The 23,918-nt window shown below is 49.1% G+C and overlaps 2 protein-coding genes across 5 annotated transcripts in view; one reads left to right on the forward strand and one right to left on the reverse strand.

Annotated features, from left to right (window-relative positions):
* Positions 1-12,896: 12,896 nt before the first annotated feature.
* DRD4 (dopamine receptor D4) lies at positions 12,897-15,730 on the forward strand. The gene is made up of 4 exons (XM_003423233.2): positions 12,897-13,178; positions 14,770-14,882; positions 14,956-15,428; positions 15,528-15,730. Exons 1-4 carry the CDS (start codon positions 12,897-12,899, stop codon positions 15,728-15,730), a joined length of 1,071 nt encoding a protein of 356 aa, XP_003423281.1.
* Positions 15,731-17,882: 2,152 nt separating this feature from the next.
* DEAF1 (DEAF1 transcription factor) overlaps positions 17,883-23,918 on the reverse strand; it is a 69,067-nt gene continuing 63,031 nt past the window's right edge. The window contains exon 12 of one of the 4 annotated variants that reach the window (XM_064287511.1): positions 17,883-18,906. In XM_064287511.1, coding sequence (XP_064143581.1) covers positions 18,802-18,906 — 105 coding nt within the window. In that variant the 3' untranslated portion in view covers positions 17,883-18,801. The remainder of the gene's footprint in view (positions 18,907-23,918) is intronic. The other 3 variants (XM_064287509.1, XM_064287512.1, XM_064287510.1) reach the window with 3 other exon arrangements.

Below are 23,918 nucleotides of genomic sequence, written 5' to 3' on the forward strand. Positions count from 1 at the left end.
CAGCCTTGGAGGAGGAATAATTTTGCAATTGGAGGAAAAGATAATTTTCCAGCTCCACTAACCTGGGGAGCTCAGGACAGAAGGGGCTCTTGTCCAGACATAAATGGTCCGTGGACTTTGAATACCTTTTCCCACTGCATGGACCTGTGTGGGCCTATTTCAGGAGAATAGGCCCTTGTTGGCAGACTACAGATTTTCAGCTGTGTGGTGGAGAAGTGGGTGTTTGATATTTGACATTGCTTTGCCTGTTAAACAGGGTCCTCAGCTATCCACCTGAGGGGCCTAAGGACTGGTGGCTCCACTTGGGTCACTCAGCTACCCAAGACAGGGGTCCAAGGATAAGTGGTACCTCCCAGTCCTTAGAACCAAAAACTTAGGGTGCCTGTGGTCTGTCTGCAGAACCCACCCACCTGTACACTCTAGGGAACAGGGACACACTTTCCTCAGAGACACTTGGGGTACAATTCTACACCCCCTGCCTTGTTCAGAGCATGACCCCCTGCTGCAACCAGATATCAGTACCTACACCCACCACCCCTGCCCCTCTAAGACTGTAGGACAGAGCCTGTACCACACACTTGATGATCAGTTACCTGGACACCTGAGCTGAATTCATACAAGAAAGGTGAATAGAATCCCAGACTGATACACCTGATAACAGCTCTAGCCATCTGGGGACAGAATGTCAAAGCTCCAAAGGCAAAAATAATCAAGCTAGCTCACTTAAGCAACCCATCTGGGCATATCAAAACAAAACAAAGCAAGAAGCTATGACACAGTAAGCAAACATAAAATAAACTAATACAATAACTTATAGATGGCTTGGAGACAACAGTCAATATCAAGTCACATAAAGAAACAGGCCATGATCACCTCAACAGGCTCTCAAAACACGGAATCAAGGAATCTTCTAGATTAAAGTGCCTTTCTGGAATTACTGAAGGCAGGATACAAAAGTTTAATATACAGAACCCTTCAAGACATCAGGAAGGAAATGAGGCAATACGCAGAACAAGCCAAGTAACACACAGATAAAGCAGTTGAAGAAATTAAAAAGGTTATTCAGGAACATAATGAAAATTTTAATAAGCTGGAAAAATCCATAGACAGACAGCAATCAGAAATTCAGAAGATTAACAATAAAATTACAGGATTAGACAACTCAATAGAAAGTCAGAGCAGCAAAATTGAGCAATTGGAAGGCAGAATTTGTGAACTTGAAGAGAAAGCACTTGGCACTAATATATTTGAAGAAAATCAGACAAAGCAATTTTTAAACATAAAGAAAACTTACGAATCATGTGGGACTCTATCAAGAGAAATAACCTACGAGTGATTGGAGTACCAGAACAGGGAGGGATAACAGAAAATACAGAGAGAATTGTTCAAGATTTGTTAGCAGAAACCTTCCCTGATATTATGAAAGATAAGAGGATATCTATCCAAGATGCTCATCGAACTCCACATAAGGTAGATGTTAAAAGTCACCAAGACATATTATCATTAAATTTGCCAAAACCAAAGATAAAGAGAGAATTTTAAGAGCAGCTAGGGATAAATGAAAAGTCACCTACAAAGGAGAGTCAATAAGAATAAGCTCGGGCTACTTGGTAGAAACTATGCAGGTAAGAAGGCAATGGGATGGCTTATATAGTTTTGAAGGAAAAAAATTCCCAGCCGAGAATCATATATCCAGCAAAACTGTCTCTCAAATATGAAGGTGAAATTAGGATATTTCCAGGAAAACAGAACTTTAGGAAATTTGTAAAAACCAAACCAAAACTACAAGAAATACTAAAGGGGAGTTCTTTGGTTAGAAAAATCAATATCAGGTATCAACCCAAGACTAGAACACCGGGCAGAGAAATCAGATATCAACCCAGACAGGGAAATCTCAAAAATAAACCAAGATAAAAAAACGCTTCAAACAGGGAAACAATGATGTTATCATGTAAAAGAAGACAACTTTAAAACAATAAAGAGGGACTAAGAAATGTAGTAATAGATCTTCCGTATGGAGAGGAAGACAAGGCGATACAAAGAAATAAAAGTTAGGTTTAAATTTAGAAAAACAGGGGTAAATAATAAGGTAACCACAAAGGAGACAAACTATCCTTCACATCAAAATAAAAGAAAAAATAGAGACTCAGCAGAAACAAAATCAACAACAACGAATATGAGGAAAAGACAATATATAAAGATTATCTACTCAGCACAAAAAATAAGTGGGAAAAGGAAACTGTCCACAACACACAAAAAAAGACATCAAAATGACAGCGCTAAATTCATACCTATCCATAATTACACTGAATGTAATAGGACTAAATGTACCAATAAAGAGACAGAGTGGCAGAATGGATTAAAAAAAAAACATGATCTGTCTATATGCTGCCAACAAGAGACACACCTTAGACTTAGAGACACAAACAAACTAAAACTCAAAGGATGGAAAACAATATACCAAGCAAACAACAACCAAAAAAAGAGCAGGAGTGGCAATGTTAATTTCTGACAAAATAGACTTTAAAGTTAAATCCATCAGAAAGGATAAGGAAGGACACTATATAATGATTAAAGGGACAATACACCAAGAAGATATAACCATATTAAATATTTATGCACCCAATGACCAGGCTGCAGGATACATAAAACAAACTCTATTGGCATTGAAAAGTGAGATAGACAGCTCCACAGTAATAGTAGGAGACTTCAACACACCACTTTCGGTGAAGGACAGGACATCCAGAAAGAAGCTCAATAAAGACACAGAAGATCTAAACGCCACAAGCAACAAACTTGACCTCGTAGACATATATAAAACACTTCACCCAACAGCAGCCAAGTATACTTTCTTTTCTAGTGCACATGGAACATTCTTTAGAATAGACCACATATTAGGTCATAAAGCAAGCCTTAGCAGAATCCAAAACCTTGAAATATTACAAAACATCTTCCCTGGCCAAAAGGCCATAAAAGTAGAAATCAATAACAGAAAAAGCAGGGAAAAGAAATCAAACACTTGGAAACTGAACAATACCCTGCTCAAAAAAGACTGGATTATAGAAAACATTAAGGATGGAATAAAGAAATTCATAGAATCCAATGAGAATGAAAACACTTCCTATCAGAACCTTTGGGACACAGTGAAAGCAGTGCTCAGAGGTCAATTTATATCAATAAATGCACACATCCAAAAAGAAGAAAGGGCCAAAATCTAAGAATTATCCCTACAACTTGAACAAGTAGAAAGAGAGCAACAAAAGAAACCCTCAGGCACTAGAAAAAAGCAAATAATAAAAATTAGAGCAGAACTAAATGAAATAGAAAACAGGAAAATAATTTAACAAGATCAAAAGTTGGTTCTTTGAAAAAACGAACAAAATTTACAAACCACTGGACAAACTGACAAAAGAAAAACAGGAGAGGAAGCAAATAGTCTGAATAAGAAATGAGATAGGCGATATTACAACAGACTGAACTGAAATTTAAAGAATCATATCAGATTACTATGAAAAATTGTACTCTAACAAATTTGAAAACCTAGAAGAAATGGATGAATTCCTAGAAACACACTACCTACCTAAACTAACACAAACAGAGGTAGAACAACTAAATAGACCCATAACAATAGAAGAGTTTGAAAAGGTAATCAAAAAACTCCCAACAGGAATCCCGGCGGCCATGCTCCCCAGACCTTCTGTCAGCACAGGACAGGAACCATCCCCGAAGACAACTCATCAGACATGAAAGGGACTGGTCAGCGGGTGGGAGAGAGATGCTGATAAAGAGTGAGCTAATTATATCAGGTGTACACTTGAGAGTGTGTTGGCAACTCTTGTCTGGAGGGGGGATGAGAGGATAGAGAGAGAGGGAAGCTGGCAAAATTGTCACGAAAGGAGAGACTGAAAGGGCTGACTCAATAGGGGAAGAGCAAGTGGGAGTACGGAGTAAGATGTATGTAAACTCATATGTGACAGACTGATTGGATTTGTAAACGTTCACTTGAAGCTTAATTAAAGTTAATAAAAAAAAAAAAAAAAAAAACTCCCAACAAAAAAAAGCCCTGGTCCGGATGGCTTCACTGCAGAGTTCTACCAAACTTTCAGAGAAGAGTTAACACCACCACTACTAAAGGTATTTCAGAGCATAGAAAAGGATTGAACACTCCCAAACTCACTCTATGAAACCAGCATATCCCTGATACCAAAAACAGATAAAGACACCAAAAAAAAAGAAAATTACAGACCTATATCCCTCATGAACTTAGATGTAAAAACCATCAACAAAATTCTAGCCAATAGGATTCCAAACAACATATCAAAAAAATAATTCACCACGACTGAGTGGGATTCATACTAGGTATGCAGGGATGGTTCAACATTAGAAAAACAATTTAAGTAATCCATCGTATAAATAAAACAAAAAACAAGAATCACACGATTTTATCAATTGAGGCAGAAAAGGCATTTGACAAAGACCAAAACCCATTCGTGATAAAAACTCTCAGCAAAATAGGAATAGAAAGAAAATTCTTCAGCATAATAAAGGGCATTTATACAAAGCCAATAACCAACATCATCCTAAATGGAGAGAGTCTGAAAACATTCCCATTGAGATCAGGAAACAGACAAGGATGCCCTTTATCACCGCTCTTATTCAACATTGTGTTGGAGGTCCTAGCCAGTGCAATTAGGCTAGATAAAGAAATAAAGGGCATCTAGATTTGCAAGGAAGAAGTAAAAGTATCTCTATTTGCAGATGACATGATCTTATACACAGAAAACCCTAAGGAATCCTCAAGGAAACTACTGAAACTAATAGAAGAGTTCAGCAGAGTATCAGGACACAAGATAAACATACAAAAATCGTTGGATTCCTCCACACCAACAAAAAGAACATCGAAGAGGAAATCACCAAATTTATACCATTTACTGGGTTTTTATACCATTTACAGGAGCCCCCAAGAAGATAAAATACTTAGGAATAAATTTTACCAGAGAAGTAAAAGACTTATACAAAGAAAACTACAAAACACTTCTGCAAGAAACCAAAAGAGACCTACATTAGTGGAAAAACATACCTTGCTCGTGAATAGGAAGACTTAACATTATAAAAATGCCTATTCTACCAAAAGCAATCTACAGATTTAATGCAATTCTGATCCAAATTCCAACTACATTCTTTAATGAGATTGAGAAACAAATCGCCAACTTCATATGGAAGGGAAAGAGGCCCCCGATAAGTAAAGCATTACTGAAAAAGAAGAACAAAGTAGGAGGCCTTACTCTACCTGATTTTAGAACCTATTATACTGCCACAGTAGTCAAAACAGCCTGGTACTGGTACAACAACAGACACATGGACCAATGGAACGGAATTGAGAATCCAGACAGAAATCCATCCACATATGAGCAGTTGATATTTGACAAAGGCCCCAAAAGAGTTAAATGGGGAAAAGACAGTCTTTAACAAATGGTGCCGGCATAACTGGATATCTACCTGCAAAAAAATGAAACAAGATCCATACCTCACTCCATGCACAAAAATGAGCTCATAATGGATCAAAGACCTAAATATAAAATCTAAAACGATAAAGATCATTGAAGAAAAAATAACCCTAATACATGGCATAAACAGTACACAAAACATTACTAACAATGCAGAAGAAAAATTACATAACTGGGAGCTCCTAAAAATCAAACACCTATGCTCATCCGAAGACTTCACCAAAAGAGTAAAAAGACCACCTACAGGCTGGGAAAAAGTTTTTAGCTATGACATTTCCGATCAGCGCCTGACCTGTAAAACCTATATGACACTGCAAAAGCTCAACTACAAAAAGACAAATAACCTAATTAAAAAATGAGCAAAAGATATGAACAGGCACTTCATTAAAGAAGACAGTCAGGCAGCTAACAGATACATGAGGAAATGCTCATGATCATTAGCCATTAGAGAAATTGAAATCAAAACTACGATGAGATTTCATCTCACTCCAACAAGGCTGGCATTAATCCAAAAAACACAAAGTAATAAATGTTGGAGAGGCTGCGGAGAGATTGGAACACTTATACACTGCTGGTGGGAATGTAAAATGGTACAACCACTGTGGAAATAGATTTGGCGCTTCCTTAAAAAGCTAGAAATAGAGCTACCATACGATCCAGCAATCCCACTCCTTGGAAGATATCCTAGAGAAATAAGAGCGTTTACGTGAACAGATATATGCACACCCATGTTCATTGCAGCACTGTTCACAATAGCAAAAAGATGCAAACAACCAAGGTGCCCATCAATGGATGAACGGATAAATAAATTGTGGTATATTCACACAACGGAATACTACGCATTGATAAAGAACAGTGATGAATCTGTGAAACATTTCATAACATGGAGGAATCTGGAAGGCATTATGCTGAGTGAAATTTGTCAGTTGCAAAAGGACAGATATTGTATAAGACCACTATTATAAGAACTCGAGAAATAGTTTAAACAGAGAAGAATATATTCTTTGATGGTTACAAGAAGGGGCAGGGAGGGAGGGAGGGAGAGGGGTATTCACTAATTAGATAGTAGATAAGAACTAATTTAGGTGACGGGAAAGACAACACACTATACAGGCAATGTCAGCCCAGCTGGACTAAACCAAAAGCAAAGAAGTTTCCTGAATAAACTGAAGGCTTCAAAGGCCAGCATAGCAGGGGTGGGGATTGGGGACCATGGTCTCAGGGGACATCTAAGTCAATTGGCATAATAAAATCTATTAAGAAAATATTCTGCATCCCACTTTGTAGAGTGGCGTCTGGAGTCTTAAACACTAGCAAGCTGCCATCTAAAATGCATCAATTGGTCTCAATCCACCTGGAGCAAAGGAGACTGAAGAACACCAAAGTCACAGGTAATCATGAGCCCCAGAGACAGAAACGGCCAAATGAACCAGCGACTACATCATCCTGAGACCAGAAGAACTAGATGGTGCCCACTATAACCAATGACTGCCCTGACAGGGAACACAACGGAGAACCCCTGAGGGAGCAGGAGAGCAGTGGGATGTAGATCCCAAATTCTTGTAAAAAGACCAGACTTAATGGTCTGACTGAGGCTAGAAGGATCCCAGAGGTCATGGTCCCCAGACCTTCTGTTAGCCCAAGACAGGATCTGTTCCCAAAGCCAACTATTCAGACAGGGTTTGGACTGGACTATGGGATAGAAAATGATCCTGGTGAAGAATGAGCTTCTTGGGTCAAGTAGATACATGACACTATGTTGGCATCTCCTATCTGGAGGGGAGATGAGAGAGCAGAGGGGGCCAGAAGCTGGCTGAATGGACACGAAAAGAGAGCAGAGAGAAGGAGTGTGCTGCCTCATTAGGGGGAGAGCAATTAGGAGTATATAGCAAGGTGTATATAAATTTTTGTATGAGAGACTGGCTTTACTTGTAAACTTTCACTTAAAGCACAATAAAAATAGAAAAAAATTGCCATTTAAACCTTTTTTACGTGCATAATTCAGTGACATTAATTGCATTCATGATGCTTTGCAACCATGACCACTATCTGTTTTCAAACAATTGATTTTGAGAGATTCAAAGGTAATCCAATGGAGAAAGGATATTGTTTTCAAGGAATGGTGCTGAAACAACTGGATAGCCACAAGTCAACAAATGAACCTCAACCCATACATCACACTTTATTAAAAATTTAATTCAAATTAGTTCATAGACCTAAAACCACAAAAACTTTTGGAAGAAAAGATAATCTTTGTGACTCAAAGAGTTTTTAGCTAAGACACCAAAACTTCAATCCATTAAAGAGGAAAAAAAAAAAAACATAATTTGGACATCCTCAAAATGTAAAACTTTTTCATTGAGAAATACAGTTAGGAGAATGAAAAGAAAAGCTACAGACTGGGAGATTTGCAAATCATAAATCTGATAACACTTTTTCTCCCATTATAGCCTGTAGTGGCTCGTGGTGGTTTTTGTTTTCATTTCCCTAATGGCTAATAACATTCAGCACTTTCTCGTACGCTTATTAGCTCTTTGGACATCTTATTTCTACAGTACCTGTTCAAGACCTTTGCTTTTGTTAAAATTGCATTTTCTGTCTTTTTGTTCTTTATTTGCCAGAGCTCTTTACGTATTCTTGATCTACATCCTTTGCCAGAGTTATATTGTGCATTTCCTTTCCCCGTCTGGTTTGCCTTTTCAATCTCTTCATGGTGGAAGCTGATGATATTGAGCTTTTCCACCGTCTCTTTCCACAGATGTAGTTGATTTGATTCCTGTGTGTTCCATCTGGCAAGGTCCATGTGTATAGTTGCCGTTTATGTTGGTGAAAGAAGGTATTTGCAATGAAGAAGTCGTTGGTCGTACAAAATTCTATCACGTGATCACTGACATTGTTTCTATCACCAAGGCCTTTATTTTCCAACTACTGATCCTTCTTCTTTGTTTCCAACTTTTGCATTCCAATTGCCAGTAATTATCAATGCATCTTTATTGCATGTTTGATTAATTTCAGACTGCGGAAGCTGGTAAAAATCTTCATTTTCTTCATTTTTGGCCTTAGTGGTTGGTGCATAAATTTGAATAATAGTCATATTAACTGGTTTTCCTCGTAGGTGTATGGATATTGTTCTGTCACTGACAGCATTGTACTGCAGGATAAACCCTGAAAAAAAAATTTTTTTTTTTTTGATGATGAATCCAACACCATTCTTCTTTAAGTTGTCATTCTTGGCGTAGTAAACCATATGACTATCTGATTCAAAACGGCCAAATACCAGTTCATTTCAGCTTACTAATATCAGTGTTTATGTGTTCCACTTCATTTTTGATGATTTCCAGTTTCCCTAGATTCATACTTGGTACATTCCATGTTCCCATTATTAATGCTTGTTTGCAGCTGTTTCTTCTCACTTTGAGTCGTGCCACATCAGCAAATGAAGCTCCCGAAAGCTTGACTCCATCCACATCATTAAGGTCAACTCTACTTTGAGGAGGCAGCTCTTCCCCAGCCATCTTTTGAGTGTCTTCCAACCTGGGGGGCTCATCTTCCGGCACTATATCAGACAATGTTCCACTGCTATTCATAAGGTTTTCACTGGCCAATTCTTTTCAGAAGTAGAATGCTGGATTCTTCCTCCTAGTCTGTCTTAGTGTGGAAATGCAGCTGAAACCTGTCTGCCATGGGCGACTTTGTTGGTGTTTGAATACTGGTGGCTTAGCTTCCAGCATCACAGCAATGTGCAAGCCCCCAGCATATGACAAACTGACAGACATGTGGAAATTTGGAAGACAGCTACCTGGCCAACCAACTGGAAGAGACCCGTATTTATGCCTATTCTCAAGAAAGATGATCAAACCAAATGCTGAAATTATTGAACAATATCATTAATATCACGCAGAAGCAAAATTTTGCTGAAGATCATTCAAAAGTGGCTGCAGCAGTATATAGACAGGGAACGACAAGACATTCAGGCTGGATTCAGAAGAGGACATGGAACCAGGGCTATTACTGCTGATGTCAGCAAAGAATACCAGAGGGGTGTTTACCTGTGTTTTATTGACTGTGCAAAGGCATTCGACTGTGTGGATCATAACGAATTAGGGATAACATTGCAAAGAATGGGAATTCTAGAACACTTAAGCTTGCTCATGAGGAACCTGTGCACAGATCAAGAGGCGGTTGTTTGGACAGAACAAGGGGATGCTGCATGGTTTAAAGTCAGGAAAGGTGTGTGTCAGGGTTGTATCCTTTTACCATATCTATTCAATCTATATGTTGAGCAAATAATCCGAGAAGCTGGACTATATGAAGAAGAACGGGGCATCAGGATTGGAGGAAGACTCATTAACAACCTGCGTTATGCAGATGACACAACCTTGCTTGCTGAAAGTGAAGAGGACTTGAAGCACTTACTGATGAAGATCAAAGACCACAGCCTTCAGTATGAATTACACCTCAACATAAAGGAAACAAAAATCCTCACAACTGGACCAACGAGCAACATCATGATAAATGGAGAAAAGACTGAAATTGTTAAGGATTTCATTTTACTTGGATCCACAATCAACACCCATGGAAGCAGCAGTCAAGAAATCAAAAGACTCATTGCATTGGAAAATCTGCTGCAAAGGACCTCTTTAAAGTGTTGAAAAGCAAGGCTGTCACTAAGGTGAGCCTGACCCAAGCCAGGGTATTTTCAATCGCATCATATCCATGCAAAAGCTGGACAGTGAATAAGGAAGACAGAAGAAGAGTTGACGCCTTTGAATTGTGGTGTTGGTGAAGAATATTGAATATACCATGGACTGCTGAAAGAACGAACACATCTGTCTTGGAAGAAGTACAACCAGAATGCTCCTTAGAAGCAAGGATGGCGAGACTGAGTCTTACGTACTTTGGACATGTTGTCAGGAGGGATGAGTCCCTGGAGAAGGACATCATGCTTGGCAGAGTACGGGGTCAGCGGAAAAGAGGAAGACCCTCAACGACATGGATTGACACGGTGACTGCAACAATGGACTCAAGCATAACAACAATTGTGAGCACGGTGCAGGACCAGGCAGTGTTTCATTCTGTTGTACATAAGGTCACTATGAGTTAGAACTGACTCAAGGGTGCCTAAAAACACAACAACAGTGGTGGCAGACATTCGGGTCCAAGATGGAGCTCCAAGCAGATCACCACTTGGCATCCAATCCAAGACTGCCCAGGCTTTGCCCCAGTAACTTGTATTGTGAATTCTCTTACTTGAGGCTTCCAAAGAAAAGAATGCCGGCCTCCTTACTGATGTGCACTAAAGGGGTTTCGTAATGAATGCAACAAGACACAGGTGCCTGTCTAGACCTGTATCTCACACAGACCTCATGTGTTTTTGCCCCTTGTGAGCATCATTATGGCATCTGTGTCTTTTTGCAGAGTCCTTGCTTTCTCTTTAAAACTCACTGTCCCAAGAGCATCTGTTCAGCTGGCTTCTATGTCCTCTGATATCTTCAAAATCAACATCTTTGATTTCGGACAACAACCAGTTGCTCCAGGCCATCTTGAGTTTCTTGCCCTTCCAGGGTGGGGGTGCTGGAAAACGAAAATGAAGGTCCTGCAGGGTGATGTGGCCAGATGTTTCACATTGAGGACGCTTTAGAGCCAGGAGTAGAGAAAATGTCTCTGTGAGGTCATGGGATTGTATTAAGCCAGTAATGAAAATCCTTGTTCTAATACATTTTTAGTGCCCTTCTTCTTTCATGACCTTCCATGACTCCTCTCTGTCCTATACAAATTTCTCTTGCCAACTCTAGGTGTTACATGAATCAAGCAAACCCCTGTCCACTCTAAAGTGCAAACCCCTGTCCACTGTATAGTACACACCCCTGGTCACTCTATAGTACACACCCGTCCACTCTATATACACACCCCTGTCCGCTCTATAATATAGGTCCCTGTCCACTCTGTAGTGCAGTCCCTCGCTTTTGGTCTGACAATCACTCATTGGCAGCTGACCACCCAGGGTGACCCAGCTTAGCCTTAGGAGGGAGGGATGGACAATCCCCCGAGTGCCCCAGAGTGAAACAGGGAGGGCAGGCGGGTGCCAGCCAGTTCGTGTTTTGGTGGATGGAGGCTGAGAGTATTCTGGTTTGGGGCGTCTCTCTTCTCTGTGAAGGAGGTGAGGCTCCGGTAAACTGCGCCTCTAAATCGAATGGAGGCCCACGGCAGTTGCTAACGGTACTTCTGTGTATTACTGAAAGTACTCTGGGAGTACTTTCATACGCTCAGGTAAGCAACATCTCACATCTCACGTGCGCGAGGGCCAAGGGTCAGAGGGGTGCTACACTTGTTCAAGGTCGCAGGCCAGGAGGAGGCGGAGCAGGTGTTTGAATCGGCTTACGGAGCCAGCTGGGGTGACCATTCGGCTGCCTGCCCTGGAGGATCGAGGGCCGGGCAGTGACCTAGACTGGGTAACGCCTCGCAGCAGGTCGGGCAGCGGCAGCAGGGGGAGAGTGGCTGAGGGTTAGTTGTCGCGGGGACCGAAGACAAGGAACTGCTGCGGGTGGGGGCCAGGTCATCGCGGCCCCGACGGGGTGGGTTGGGGTCATCGCGGAGGTGGGGACTGGCTGGTTGTCAGGTGGGCGAAAGGGGAGCCTGGGGCGCTGTGGCCGCACCAGCGCGAGGCTGGGCGTGTTGTCCTAGGCCGCACCGTCGAGGCCAGGCAGGGTTGAGGGAGGTGGCAGGCAGCCCTCGGGGCACCGGGGGCTCCCTGCGTGTGGACGGAGCCGTCGGGGCAGCGTAGTCTCTGGGCGCCTGGTCGGCAGGGGTAGGGGGGCGGTGCGGTCCAGGGAGGGACGCCCCGCCCAGGTAGATAAAGGGGCCCTTGCACCCGGTCTATGAGTCTATGAGTCTATCCAGTCTATTAGTCGGAATCGACTCGACGGCAGCGGGCTTTTTTTGGGGCATCCGTCTAGGCGTCAAGTCCTCACTTCCGCGCGTCCCACCACCCTGCGTGTCCCGGGGCAAGGCGGCCCACCCCCCCCCGCGCGTCAGTTTGAATCATTTGCATGTCTTTGAATCTTCGTCCCCGCGCTGGTTTCCCTGATCCCAAAAGTCCAAGATGGGCAAGTAGTGGGGCCTAGGAGCCGCCGCGGTGCTGCAGACCTGGGGAGGGGTGGACACAGGCGGGGCGGAGCTTAACCAGGGGCCAGACGTCTTGGGCGGGGCCCAGGAGAGGTCGGGGTGGGGCGTCCTGGAGGGGTCTGGCGAGACCGGGGCGGGGCTTTATCACGGGGCGGGGCTCTCGAGGGCCGGCATCCGCGAAGGGCCGGGGCTCCTGTGGGTCCGCCCAGGACGGCGCTGTCCGAGGTGCTGAGCGCCCGGAGGGGCGCATGGGGTCCGCGCGCCATGGAGAACGGCAGCGCGGCGGACGCGGCAGGGCTGCTGGCGGGGCGCGAGCCGGACGCGGGATCCCCGGGGTCGACGGCAGGGCTGGCGGGGTCAGGCGCAGCAGCGCTGGTGGGGGGCGTGCTGCTCATCGGTGCAGTGTTCGCGGGGAACTCACTCGTGTGCGTGAGCGTGGCGGCCGAGCGCGCCCTGCAGACACCCACCAACTACTTCATCGTGAGCCTGGCGGCCGCCGACCTCCTACTCGCTCTGCTGGTTCTGCCGCTCTTTGTCTACTCCGAGGTGAGCCCGCGCCCGCCACCGGGCCCTCAACCGGGGCCGGTCTACGCCACTTCCATCTGCGCACTGAGGGCGGGAGAGAAGTTCTTGGCTTCTCAGGGACCTTGGGTTGGGGCGGCAGCAAAGACCCTGCGCTCCCACTTCACGGTCCCCCAGCCGCTTGGCTATTGGTCCCCACCTCCCTCTTCTGTCCCTCTTCTCCGCTCCCTCTCTCTCTCAGCGTCTGCTACCCAAGAAAAGCCTCAGTCCTTCCAGCCAGGGACCCTCAGTCCTTCCAGCCAGGCGACTTTGTCAGTCCAGCTCCCCCCTCAACCCCAGCTGGGTTCAGCTGTCCAAGGGAGCCAGCTGGGGGACAGGCAGATGCAGGCTTAGCCCCGGGGCTCTGGCTTTCCCTCAGCACAGACGCGGGGGTGCACACACACACACACATCACTGCACCTCGGCACAGTCAGGCCCATCCACGAACATGCACACATAAGCACACACCACAGAAGGACTCAGCCCACAGCATGGAGGATTCATGGTATCTGTAGCAGAGGGAATGGAGGTCTGGGCAGGGCATCAGAACAGAGGGGAGGGGTGAGATAGGATAGGTCAGGGCCCCCGCTGGGAACCCTGGGGCTCAGGAGTCTTCACCCCCAGACAGGTCTGGCCTGTGCATGGGTCCACCGTGGTGCTAGCCTCCCTCTGCTGAGTTTGGGAGAGAAAAGCAGATTAAGGCTGGTCTGGGGTCATGCCGTTCTGGCTGTGGGGGGAGGGGAGCTGGGTTTTCTCAGGTGGACACCACCATTCCAGGCCAGGGCTGGGGCAGAGGCCAGCAGAGCAAGGACACACACGACCTGCCCTCCCCCAGCCACATACAGACGTCACCATAATGACTTAAGCTCCTAATCGTCCCAAATCATGGAGAGGGGATTTAGAAGGGGAGATGACTGTTCCTTTGTCCTTGGGGGGGATAGGCCCCCAACTCGTGATCCCAGGCCTGGCCCTGTGCCCAGCTCTTTGCATTCTTTAACTCATTATCCTCAGGACATTTTATGAGGTTGATTCTGTTGTCACCTCATTTTACAGATAAGGAAACAGAAGTGAAGGAGCTTGTCCAGACTCCCAAAACCACAGCTGAGTTAGCCAGAGTCTGACACTTAGAAACACTCAGGGAAGGAAACTAGGGTGACCGGCCTCGGGCTCCAGGGGTGACCAGGGTCCCCACCTTCCTGGGCTGGGGCTCCCTGGCCCCCACCCAGGTGTCCCTTCTGCACCCTGAGCTCTGGATCAGCAGAGCTCAGAGTGTCCTAGAGAGGCACACCTCCTCCTCTGCTTCTCCCAGGGTTCCCTCGGGCCTTCTGACTTTCTAGCCACAAAGAGAGAGACATCCATGCAAGGGTGGGGGTGCACGTCTGGTATGATGTCCAGGGAGGGGCCGTTGGTGGTTTGGCTCCCCTTTTCCTCTGATACTCAGTACCCACCCCCCAAAGTGGAGTAAAGAAAGACTGCCACTTTGGGGGCTGTGAGGCCCCGGGGGAGCCATGGCTGTCGAATCGTCAGCGGGTCTTGTCTGTTGTCGCTGGGCTCTCCCTCGCGGCCTGCGGCCCAGGTCCAGGGCGGCGTGTGGCGGCTGAGCCCCGGCCTCTGCGACGCGCTCATGGCCATGGATGTCATGTTGTGCACCGCCTCCATCTTCAATCTCTGCGCCATCAGCGTAGACAGGTGGGTACGCCCCCCTCCCCCGCCCCACTCGCCCCTGCTCCCTTCCCTCCCCCCCTCACCACACCCCCAACAGGTTCGTGGCGGTGGCCGTCCCACTGAGCTACAACAGCCAGAGCCGGGGCCGCCGACAGCTGCTGCTCATTGGCGCCACGTGGTTGCTGTCGGCTGCAGTGGCGGCGCCCGTGCTGTGCGGCCTCAACGACGTGCGCGGCCGCGACCCGGCCGAGTGTCGCCTGGAGGACCGCGACTACGTCGTCTACTCGTCCGTGTGCTCCTTCTTCCTGCCCTGCCCGCTCATGCTGCTGCTCTACTGGGCCACGTTCCGGGGCCTGCGGCGCTGGGAAGAGGCGCGTCGCGCCAAGCTGCACGCCCGCCGGCCCAGTCGCGCCCCGGGCCAGGCCCCCGGCCCCCAGGATTCCTGCAGCGCCCCCGGCCCGCCGCCCGACCCGCCCCCGGCCCCGCCCCCGCCGCAGGCCCGCAGAAGGCGGCGCGCCAAGATCACCGGCCGAGAACGCAAGGCCATGAGGGTCCTGCCCGTGGTGGTCGGTGGGTACCCGTCCCCAGACGGCGGGCAGAAGAAGGGGAGGGGGAGGCTCGGGGGCTGGGGTCCCTGGTAGGATCTGCTCACGCTGACGGCGCCCCCAGGGGCCTTCCTGGTGTGCTGGACGCCTTTCTTCGTGGTGCACATCACGCGGGCGCTGTGTCCCGCCTGCGCGGTACCTGCCCGGCTGGTCAGCGCGGTCACCTGGCTGGGCTACGTCAACAGCGCCCTCAACCCCATCATCTACACCGTCTTCAACGCCGAGTTCCGGAACGTCTTCCGCAGGGCCCTGAGCACCTGCTGCTGAGCAGACCCCCACGGCCCCCCCACCCCAGCCCTGTCTCCGGGAGCGGAAAGACACCCTCATGTGGAGGGTGCAGTTTTGTACAGAATTAAACAGAATTCTTCCTAACTCATCTTCAAGACTCCTGGGGGTGGGGAAGAGGGCGAGGGTCTGCCCTGTCCCAGCTGGAGGGAGGGGGAGGAGGGGCTTCTGGCACAGGCTCCTTGCTAACCCCATTCAGCCCCTTAATCCCTTCGTCCCTCCAAGGAAGCCCAAAGCGAGCTCCTGAGGGGGTGAGGGCGCCCAAGCTGGACTCTGCTCATGGCGATGGGGGGCTGCCCGTGAGGCTGTGAGGGGTCCCACGGAGGGCCAGCTCAGCCAAGAAGCCCTGAAACCAGAGCTGCCCCTGCCCTGGAGGGAGGGGGCCCCTGCTCCCCAGGAGGTCTCACTGGCCTTTCCTGGTGGCCTCCGCGTCCTCCCCACCTTGCCGGCCAGGTTCCACCCTGGGAAGCCATGGCTCCGGCTACAGCTGTGCTCCTCAGTTGATGCACTCAGCACCCCCATGCCATGGGAGCAAGGGTGGAGAACACGTCCCACAGCGAGGAGCCCAGTCTTTGTGGGGTGGTATCTCCTGGGGCTGCCCGTTCCCAAATGGGAAAGTCACTGCCTGCTCCACCTGGAGTCAATGCCTGGTCCCTTGATTGGGGAATCAGGACCTGGCCCAGCCCTGCAGAATCCATAAACCACCTTGCCCCACCATTGTCAGCTGCTGGTGGTCAGGACACAGCTTCCTGCCAGCTCCCAGCCAGCTGTGCCCAAACCCCAGGGAGAGGAGGGTCAGGGGCACTAGTTGTGGGCCACCCAAGGGCGCCCCTTCCAGGGAGCAGACGCCCTGGAGTCTGGCCTGCTCAGCTAACTCACGCCCAGTGCCCACCCGGCCCACTTGCAGAGGAGGGAGGAAGCTGCAGGACCAGAGGCTGGGGCTGGGCTGGTGGCCCAACCCTAAGAGGGAGAGGCTTGGATATCACCTCCGCCCTCCGTCAGGAGATGGGGCCTTGGTCCCCACTTCTGCTTGAGGGCTTTCCTGCTGTAAGGACAGCTGTTGCAAGGTGTTAGGTTTTCTTCTGAATGTTGAGAAATTATGGGCTGTGAGGTCATCAGGCACGACTTTAAAATATTCCACGGAGAGGCCAGAACTGCACCGCCTTTCCCACCTCAAAGTGCTCAGCTCATTCTGCTCACAGGCACTCAGGTGCCACTACCTCCTCTGAGAAGCCTCCCTGACCTCCCTCATCCCCTCCAGGGAGAAGCCCACCCTTGTGAGGGGCTGAGTGGTGCCCAAAGTCAGCCTGCCTTCCTGCCACATGGGAACTGTTGCACAGGGCAGATGCCTTCTCAGCTTGCAGGGTGCCCACAGCAGCAGCGGGCACTGGGTATGGGGCTCTGGCCTCTCAGAGGGGAGCCCTACTGTTCAAAGGGGCCCAGAACACATGGCCGAGCCCCCCTAGGAGTTCCAGACCCAGCAGGGGAAGCCCTTGGGCCAAACCCACGCTGTCAGTTCCACGAGCTACACCCATTTTCTCCATCCCTGTCCTCCAAGGCTTGTTCCACCTACTGAGAGCCTATGGTGGTCAGCCCAACCCTACCTCCAGCCAGAAGCTGCTGGGGGCTCTGTGTTCTGGGGGGGACAGGTGGCAGGCCCAGGAGGCTCTGGTCAACCCCAGAGAAGCGTGGCTCTCTCCCCACACTGAGCCGGTGCCCCAGCCTGCAGTTTCCTTGGGCTCTGGTGGGAGCTGAGGCCCCTCCCCCTCCAAATGTGCTCATCCTGAACTGACACCCTCTGAGATGCTCAGCAGACCAGGAGGACACGGAGCCAGGCAGGGCCGAGCACTGCCCTCATCGCCACAAGCAGGCAGACGCTGGCACCTTGGTGGGTCCTCCAAAGCCACGTGGCCAGAAGACCTTTTGAGACATGGACATGGGATGTGAGTGCTTTGGTGTCTCAGGGTGCTGCCACCCTGAGACCAGCACGTCCTGAGCATCACCTGATCCATGGCATGACCAGCTCCGTCATGCAAACAGTGACCTCTGGAATTGCCCAGGACACATGTGTGGTCCTGAGTAAGCTGCCCACACGGCTCCTGAAGACACTCCCTCCCTTGAAAGCTGATCCTTCCCCTGATCCTGGGTGCCCTGAGGTCTCACTTGTTGGCCTGGCCAGCTGGCATCTACCACCAAGAGAGGCCAGTGACAACGTGGACCCTGCCATGCGGATGCCAGGCACAGGCTGCCCATGCGTAGAGCTCTCTGCATGTCCAGCGAGTCTGTCTCTGCCCATGGGAAGTTTCCCAATCAGCTGTGAGTAGGGCCCTGTAATCCTGACTCAGCTGGGAGGGCCCACTGGGCCAGGGACACAGACAGAACTACCGGTCATTGGAGTTTGGCCTCGTCCAGACTGCCCAGAGTTCTCAGGTGCGGTCTGTGTCTCCTGCCAGCCCCGGTGGGGGCAAATGCAGACACCGAGTGCTCTGGGGCAGTCACACAGCTCCCAGGGCTCACATGACAGGAGCAGCTGACAGGGACACGGTGTTGTGCTGGCAGGCAGCCCACTTGGCAGCATCCTCAGCACAGTGAGGACAAACAGAACTGCCCCCCACGACCCCGGCTGTACTGAGGATAAGCAGACCGTCCGGTGGGGCAGGGCGGCCTCAGATTTATTGACGGACAGGCATATGTGTAGACCCGGGAGAAAAGAGCACCGTGAGGAGGACGGGCCATACCACCCCCTCAGCGCCCCCACCGCTGTCCCCTCAGCGTCCTCTCGCTGTCCCCTCAGGGTCCTCTCGCTGTCCCCTCAGGGTCCTCTCGCTGTCCCCTCAGCACCCACTGCTGTCCCCTCAGCGTCCTTTCACTGTCCCCGTCTGCCCAACGATGACCAAATGTCCTCCAGGTCCGGGAAGGACTCACGAGTAGGCACAGGGTCCACTCAATGTCTGTTGATAACTTGGTTGGCAAGCTTCCTACAGCAACCACTCCAGACGTCTCCTCAGTGTCGGGGTCCCTCATGTCGGGGAGTCTCTCATGTCCGGGGTCCCTCACACGGTGACTTTCTCAATGACGCTCTCAGCGACATGGACCTCATCTGCCTGGACGGTGACTGCTGCCGACTGGCCACACACATGCTGGTGGTCTTTCCAGTCCTGAAAAGGACACTCACTATTAGGGAAACACTCATTGGGGAGGGGGAGAGGGGCCCATAAGGGAGGGGGCAGGGGTCCACAGGGGAGGGGGCGAGGGGTTCACAGGGGAGGGAGTAGGGGTCCCATGGGGAGGGGGCGGGGAGGGGCCCACAGGGGAGGTGGTGGGGGGTTCACAGGGGAGGAGGCAGGGTTCACAGGGGAGGGAGAAGGGGTCCACAGGGGAGGGAGCAGGGGTCCACAGGGGAGGGGGAGTCCCATGGGGGAGGGCGCAGGGGGTCGACAGGGGAGGGGGCCCACGTGGGAGGGGGATCTCACTGGAGAGGGGGCAGAAGATCCGGGGGGGCCCACAGGGGAGGGAGCAGGGGGTTCACAGGGGGGTCCACAGAGGAGGGGGTGGTGGTCCACAGGGGATTGGGCAGCGGGGCCCACAGGGGAGGGGGGCCCACAGGGGAGGGAGTCCACAGGGGAGCAGGTGGGGGAGTCCACAAGGGGCGTCCACAGGGGTGGAGACCCCTCACCCACAGACTCCTCCTCCTCCCTCGCCTAAACCCCTACAGCTGTGGCGGGGCACGTGGGGAGACTCATAAAGCAGTTTTCCCAGCACCTGGACCGCGGACCCCACGGTCTCTGCTCCAATCCAGCACTCTAGTTTCAGGAATCCAGTCAAAAGCCAACAGCTTAGCAGGGAGGTTAAGAACGCAGAGACCCCTAAGTTCATTCACACCTTCGATCCAGCTCTTTCAGTTCAGGGAATTCACAAGACGCAGACAACTATTTACGTACAACGTTGTTGCCCACAGAGTTGCTTGTAAGAAACAAACCAAAGCCAGAGCCGCCCTAGCACCACCCAGGAGTCCTGGCTGTGGCTCCAAGGTGCAGGGCAGGATGGCGCCACCCAGGGTCTACAGGGGTCAGGACACTACAGGTCTGTTCACGGACGGGGCAGGGCCTCGCCTGGGGTTCGACCTATCTCCAGGAAGCTGGACCTGGTGGAGACCGCAGGCCTACCTGGAAGTGAGAACAGGCACCGTGCTGTGTGCCACGGGGCATCTGGAGAACCTGCTCAAACACACACCCCAAACCACAAAGCTTTGCTCCTGGACAGAATCCCAGCAGCTGCCTTCCTCAAACCGCCCTATGTTCCCCGAATCTCACTCAGCAGGCACACCTTTCTTCATAATAGGAAGTGAAAAAGAAAAACTGAACTCATCAATTATACTCAAAGAATAAAACTCTCGTTTGGAAACCAGCTGACACATAATCTCCGTAGGTAAGACCTGCATCAACAACCTGCATACCACAGGCTCACAGAGAGCAAGCGCACCGGGCTCAGGCCGCCTCCTGTTCTGAGTCCCGGTCAGCCCTACACACCACCTCTCCCAGCACCCATGGGGGCCGCTCTGCTCTGGGGCTGGAAATGGGCAAAGATGTGGGTGTGGTGGGGGGAAGCACGCTTGGGAGCACCTGCTCAGCAGGGCCAGAGGAGGGAAGCGTGTCCTCTCAACCGTGAGCAACGGAGAAGGTTCTCTGCTGAGTCCTTTAAGCAAAGGTAAACCCTCGGCGCTGACTTTAAAATCTCAAGTTATGAATAAAAAGGGAACAAAAACCTTTTCCACCTTGAACTTATCTGAAAAGCCAGAACTGGAAATCTGTATTTTTCTCTGGAAAAATGGAAGGAAAATGGCTAAACTCAGGAAAAGCTAGTAGTGACGATGCCTGAGATACAGACGCGGCCTGGTGCCGTGTACCACAGACACAGAGCACACAACCCAAAAGTGAGCGACTGCAGCATACCAGGACTCACGGCTGCACAGCAGGGTGGGGCTCACTTTAAAGCACTCCAGCCTCACCCAAGGCAGTGGAAACAGAACCAGGAGGCAAGATGCTGACAAGGGCTTATAGGCTGGGGAGCAGTGAGGGGCTTCCTCGCCTGTCCCGGCATGTCTGTGTGTACCGACATCCCACGGGGAGACCCAGCCCCACAGAAGAGAGCAAGCAGGCTCCCCGAATCTTCTTGGAAACGGGGCCACAAGTAGGACAGCTGTGCCAGAGCTGGGAAATGTACTGCGGGACCAGGAATGGGACCTGCAGTGCCATCTGTGTACCGAGACTGAGGGATCCAAGGGTGTGGCGAGGACTTTCCCAGCTGCTGGCGGCTCCGCCCAGGAAGGAGGGGCACCAGGCACTGGTCCTGGAGAGGCTGGCCACCTTCAGATGGGTGCTGGCTGGGGATGCGGGTGCTGGCTGGGGGTGGAAGCTCACTGATTATTAGGCTCCATGCCTTTCATACACTTTGGTGTGTATATCAAGTCACTTGTAATTAAAAATTTTTAATGATTATTATCTTTTCAAAGTAAGAGGCTGGAAGAACAAACACCGAATTTTATCTGCTATCTCTAACGGGTGGGAATGCGAGGACTTTAACTTTCTATCTTATATATTTTTGAATAGTTACAAATTTGACAAAGATAGGCGCCTAGCCAACCAACTGGAAGAGATCCATATTTGTGCCCATTACAAAGAAAGACTATCGAACAGAATGCCAAAATTATCAAGCGATATCATTAATATCACACACAAGTAAAATTTTGCTGAAGATAATTAAAACTGGTAGCAGCAATATATTATAACAGGGAACACAAATTCAAGCTGGATTCAGAAGAGAACGTGGAACGAGGGACATCATTGCTGATGTCAGATCTTGGCTGAAAGCAGAGAAAACCAGAAAGATGTGTTTTACTGACTATGCAAAGGCATTCGACTGTGTGGATCGTAACAAATTATGGATAACGTTGTGAAGAACGGGAATTTCAGAACACTTAATTGTGCTCATGTGGAACCTTTACATAGACCTAGAGGCAGCCTTTGGAACAGAACAAGGGGATACTGAGTGGTTTAAAGTCAGGAAAGGTATGTGTCAGGGTTGTATCCTTTTACCTTACTTTCAACCTGTATGCTTAGCAAATCCGAGAAGCTGGACTATATGAGGAAGAACGGGGCATCAGGATTGGAGGAAGACTCATTTACAACCTGTGTTATGCAGATGACACAACCTCACTTGCTGAAAGTGAAGAGGGCTTGAAGCACTTACTGATGAAAGTCAAAGACCACAGCCTTCAGTATGGATTACACCTCGACATAAAGAAAACAAAAATCCTCACAACTGGACCAATAAGAAACATCATGATAAGTGGAGAAAAGACTGATGTTGTCAAGGATTTCATTTTACTTGGGTCCAAAATCAACATCCGTGGCAGCAGCAGTCAACAAATCAAATGCTGCATTGCACTGGACAAATCTGCTGTGTCTGACCCACGCCATGATGTTTTCAATAGTCTCACATGCATGCGAACGCTTGACAATGAATAAGGAAGACCAAAGACTGATGCCTTTGAATTATGGTGTTGGTGAAGAATACTGAATATAGAAGAACAAACAAGTGTGTCTTAGAAGAAGTACAACCAGAATGGTCCTTGGAAGCAAGGATGACAAAACTTCGTCTCATGTACTTTGGACATGTTATCAGTAGAGACCAGTCCCAGGAGAAGGACATCATGCTTGGTAAGGTAGAGGGTCAGCAAAAAAGAGGAAGACCCTTGACAAAACGGATGGTCACAGTGGCTGCAACAACGGGCTCACGCATAGCAACAATTGTGAGGATGGTGCAGGACTGGGCAGCATTTCATTCGGTTGTACACAGGGTCACTATGACTCAGAACCGACTTGATGGCACCTAACAACGAATGTATTTGGAAAAAGAATGATTTATGGTTGAAGGAAAAAATAAAATGAGCTGGAGAGCAGACACACAAATGCATTTCTGAGGAAGGGCCCAGGGAGGCTGGTGCTTAGGTCGGAGGTTGGAGGTCAGAGGTCGAGCGTGGCAGGGTGAGGCACTGGAATTGGAAGGCAGCTTGTCTGAGAACAGGATGTCTTGTTACATGGAAGGAAAACATCCCAGTGAGTGTTTAAGTTTTGGTCTACATAGTGTCTGTTTGCCAGCAATATATATCCTCAATCCATGCAATATACCTCCAAAAATCTCCCCCATAGCTTCCACTGCCTGGGGAAGCCCTCCGCATCCTCCCACTGAGATCATGGTAAGTTAAGATTCATACTGTAATCCCTAGAGCAGCCACTAAGAAAGTAACTCAAAGAATACAGCAAAAAAATCCAACATTAGATTTTACAGAAGTCAGTAAACACAAGGTAATTATGAGCCCAAGAGACAGAAAGGGCCACATAAACCAGAGACTACATCAGCCTGAGACCAGAAGAACTAGATGGTGCCTGGCTACAACCGATGACTGCCCTGACAGGGAACACAACAGAGAACCTCTGAGGGAGCAGGAGAGCAGTGGGATGCAGACCCCAAATTCTCATAAGACCAGATTTAATGGCCTGAGACTAGAAGGATCCTGGTGGTCATGGCCCCCAGACCTTCTGTTGGCCCAGGACAGGAACCATTTCTGAAGCCAACTCTTCAGACAGAGAGTGGACTGGACAATGGGTTGGAGAGGGATGCTGGCGAGGAGTGAGCTTCTTGGATCAGGTGGACGCTTGAGACTATGTTGGCATCTCCTCCCTGAGGGGAGGCGAGAGGGTAGAGGGGGTTAGAAGCTGGCAAAATGGACACGAAAAGAGAGAGTGGAGGGAGGGAACGGGCTGTCTCATTACAGGGAGAGTAATTGGGAGTGTGTAGAAAGGTGTATATGGGTTTTTGTTTGAGAGACTGACTTGATTTGTAAATTTTCACTTAAAGCACAATAAAAATTTTAAAAAAAGTCAGTAAAGGAAGAATAGAGGAACAGAAACACATGACACATAAAAAAGAAAAAGCAAATGGGAAATGTAAATCCAACCACATGGACAATTACATTAAATGTAAATGGATTAAACACTATCATCAAAATAAGCGAGACCCAACTCTATGCTGCCTCTAAGGGACTCACTTGAGAGTCATAGACAGAAATAGATTGGAAGTAAAAGGATGGGAGAAGATGAAACATTAA

Source organism: Loxodonta africana, chromosome 7, assembly GCF_030014295.1.
Source record: "Loxodonta africana isolate mLoxAfr1 chromosome 7, mLoxAfr1.hap2, whole genome shotgun sequence".
NCBI classification, from domain to species: Eukaryota; Metazoa; Chordata; class Mammalia; order Proboscidea; family Elephantidae; genus Loxodonta; species Loxodonta africana.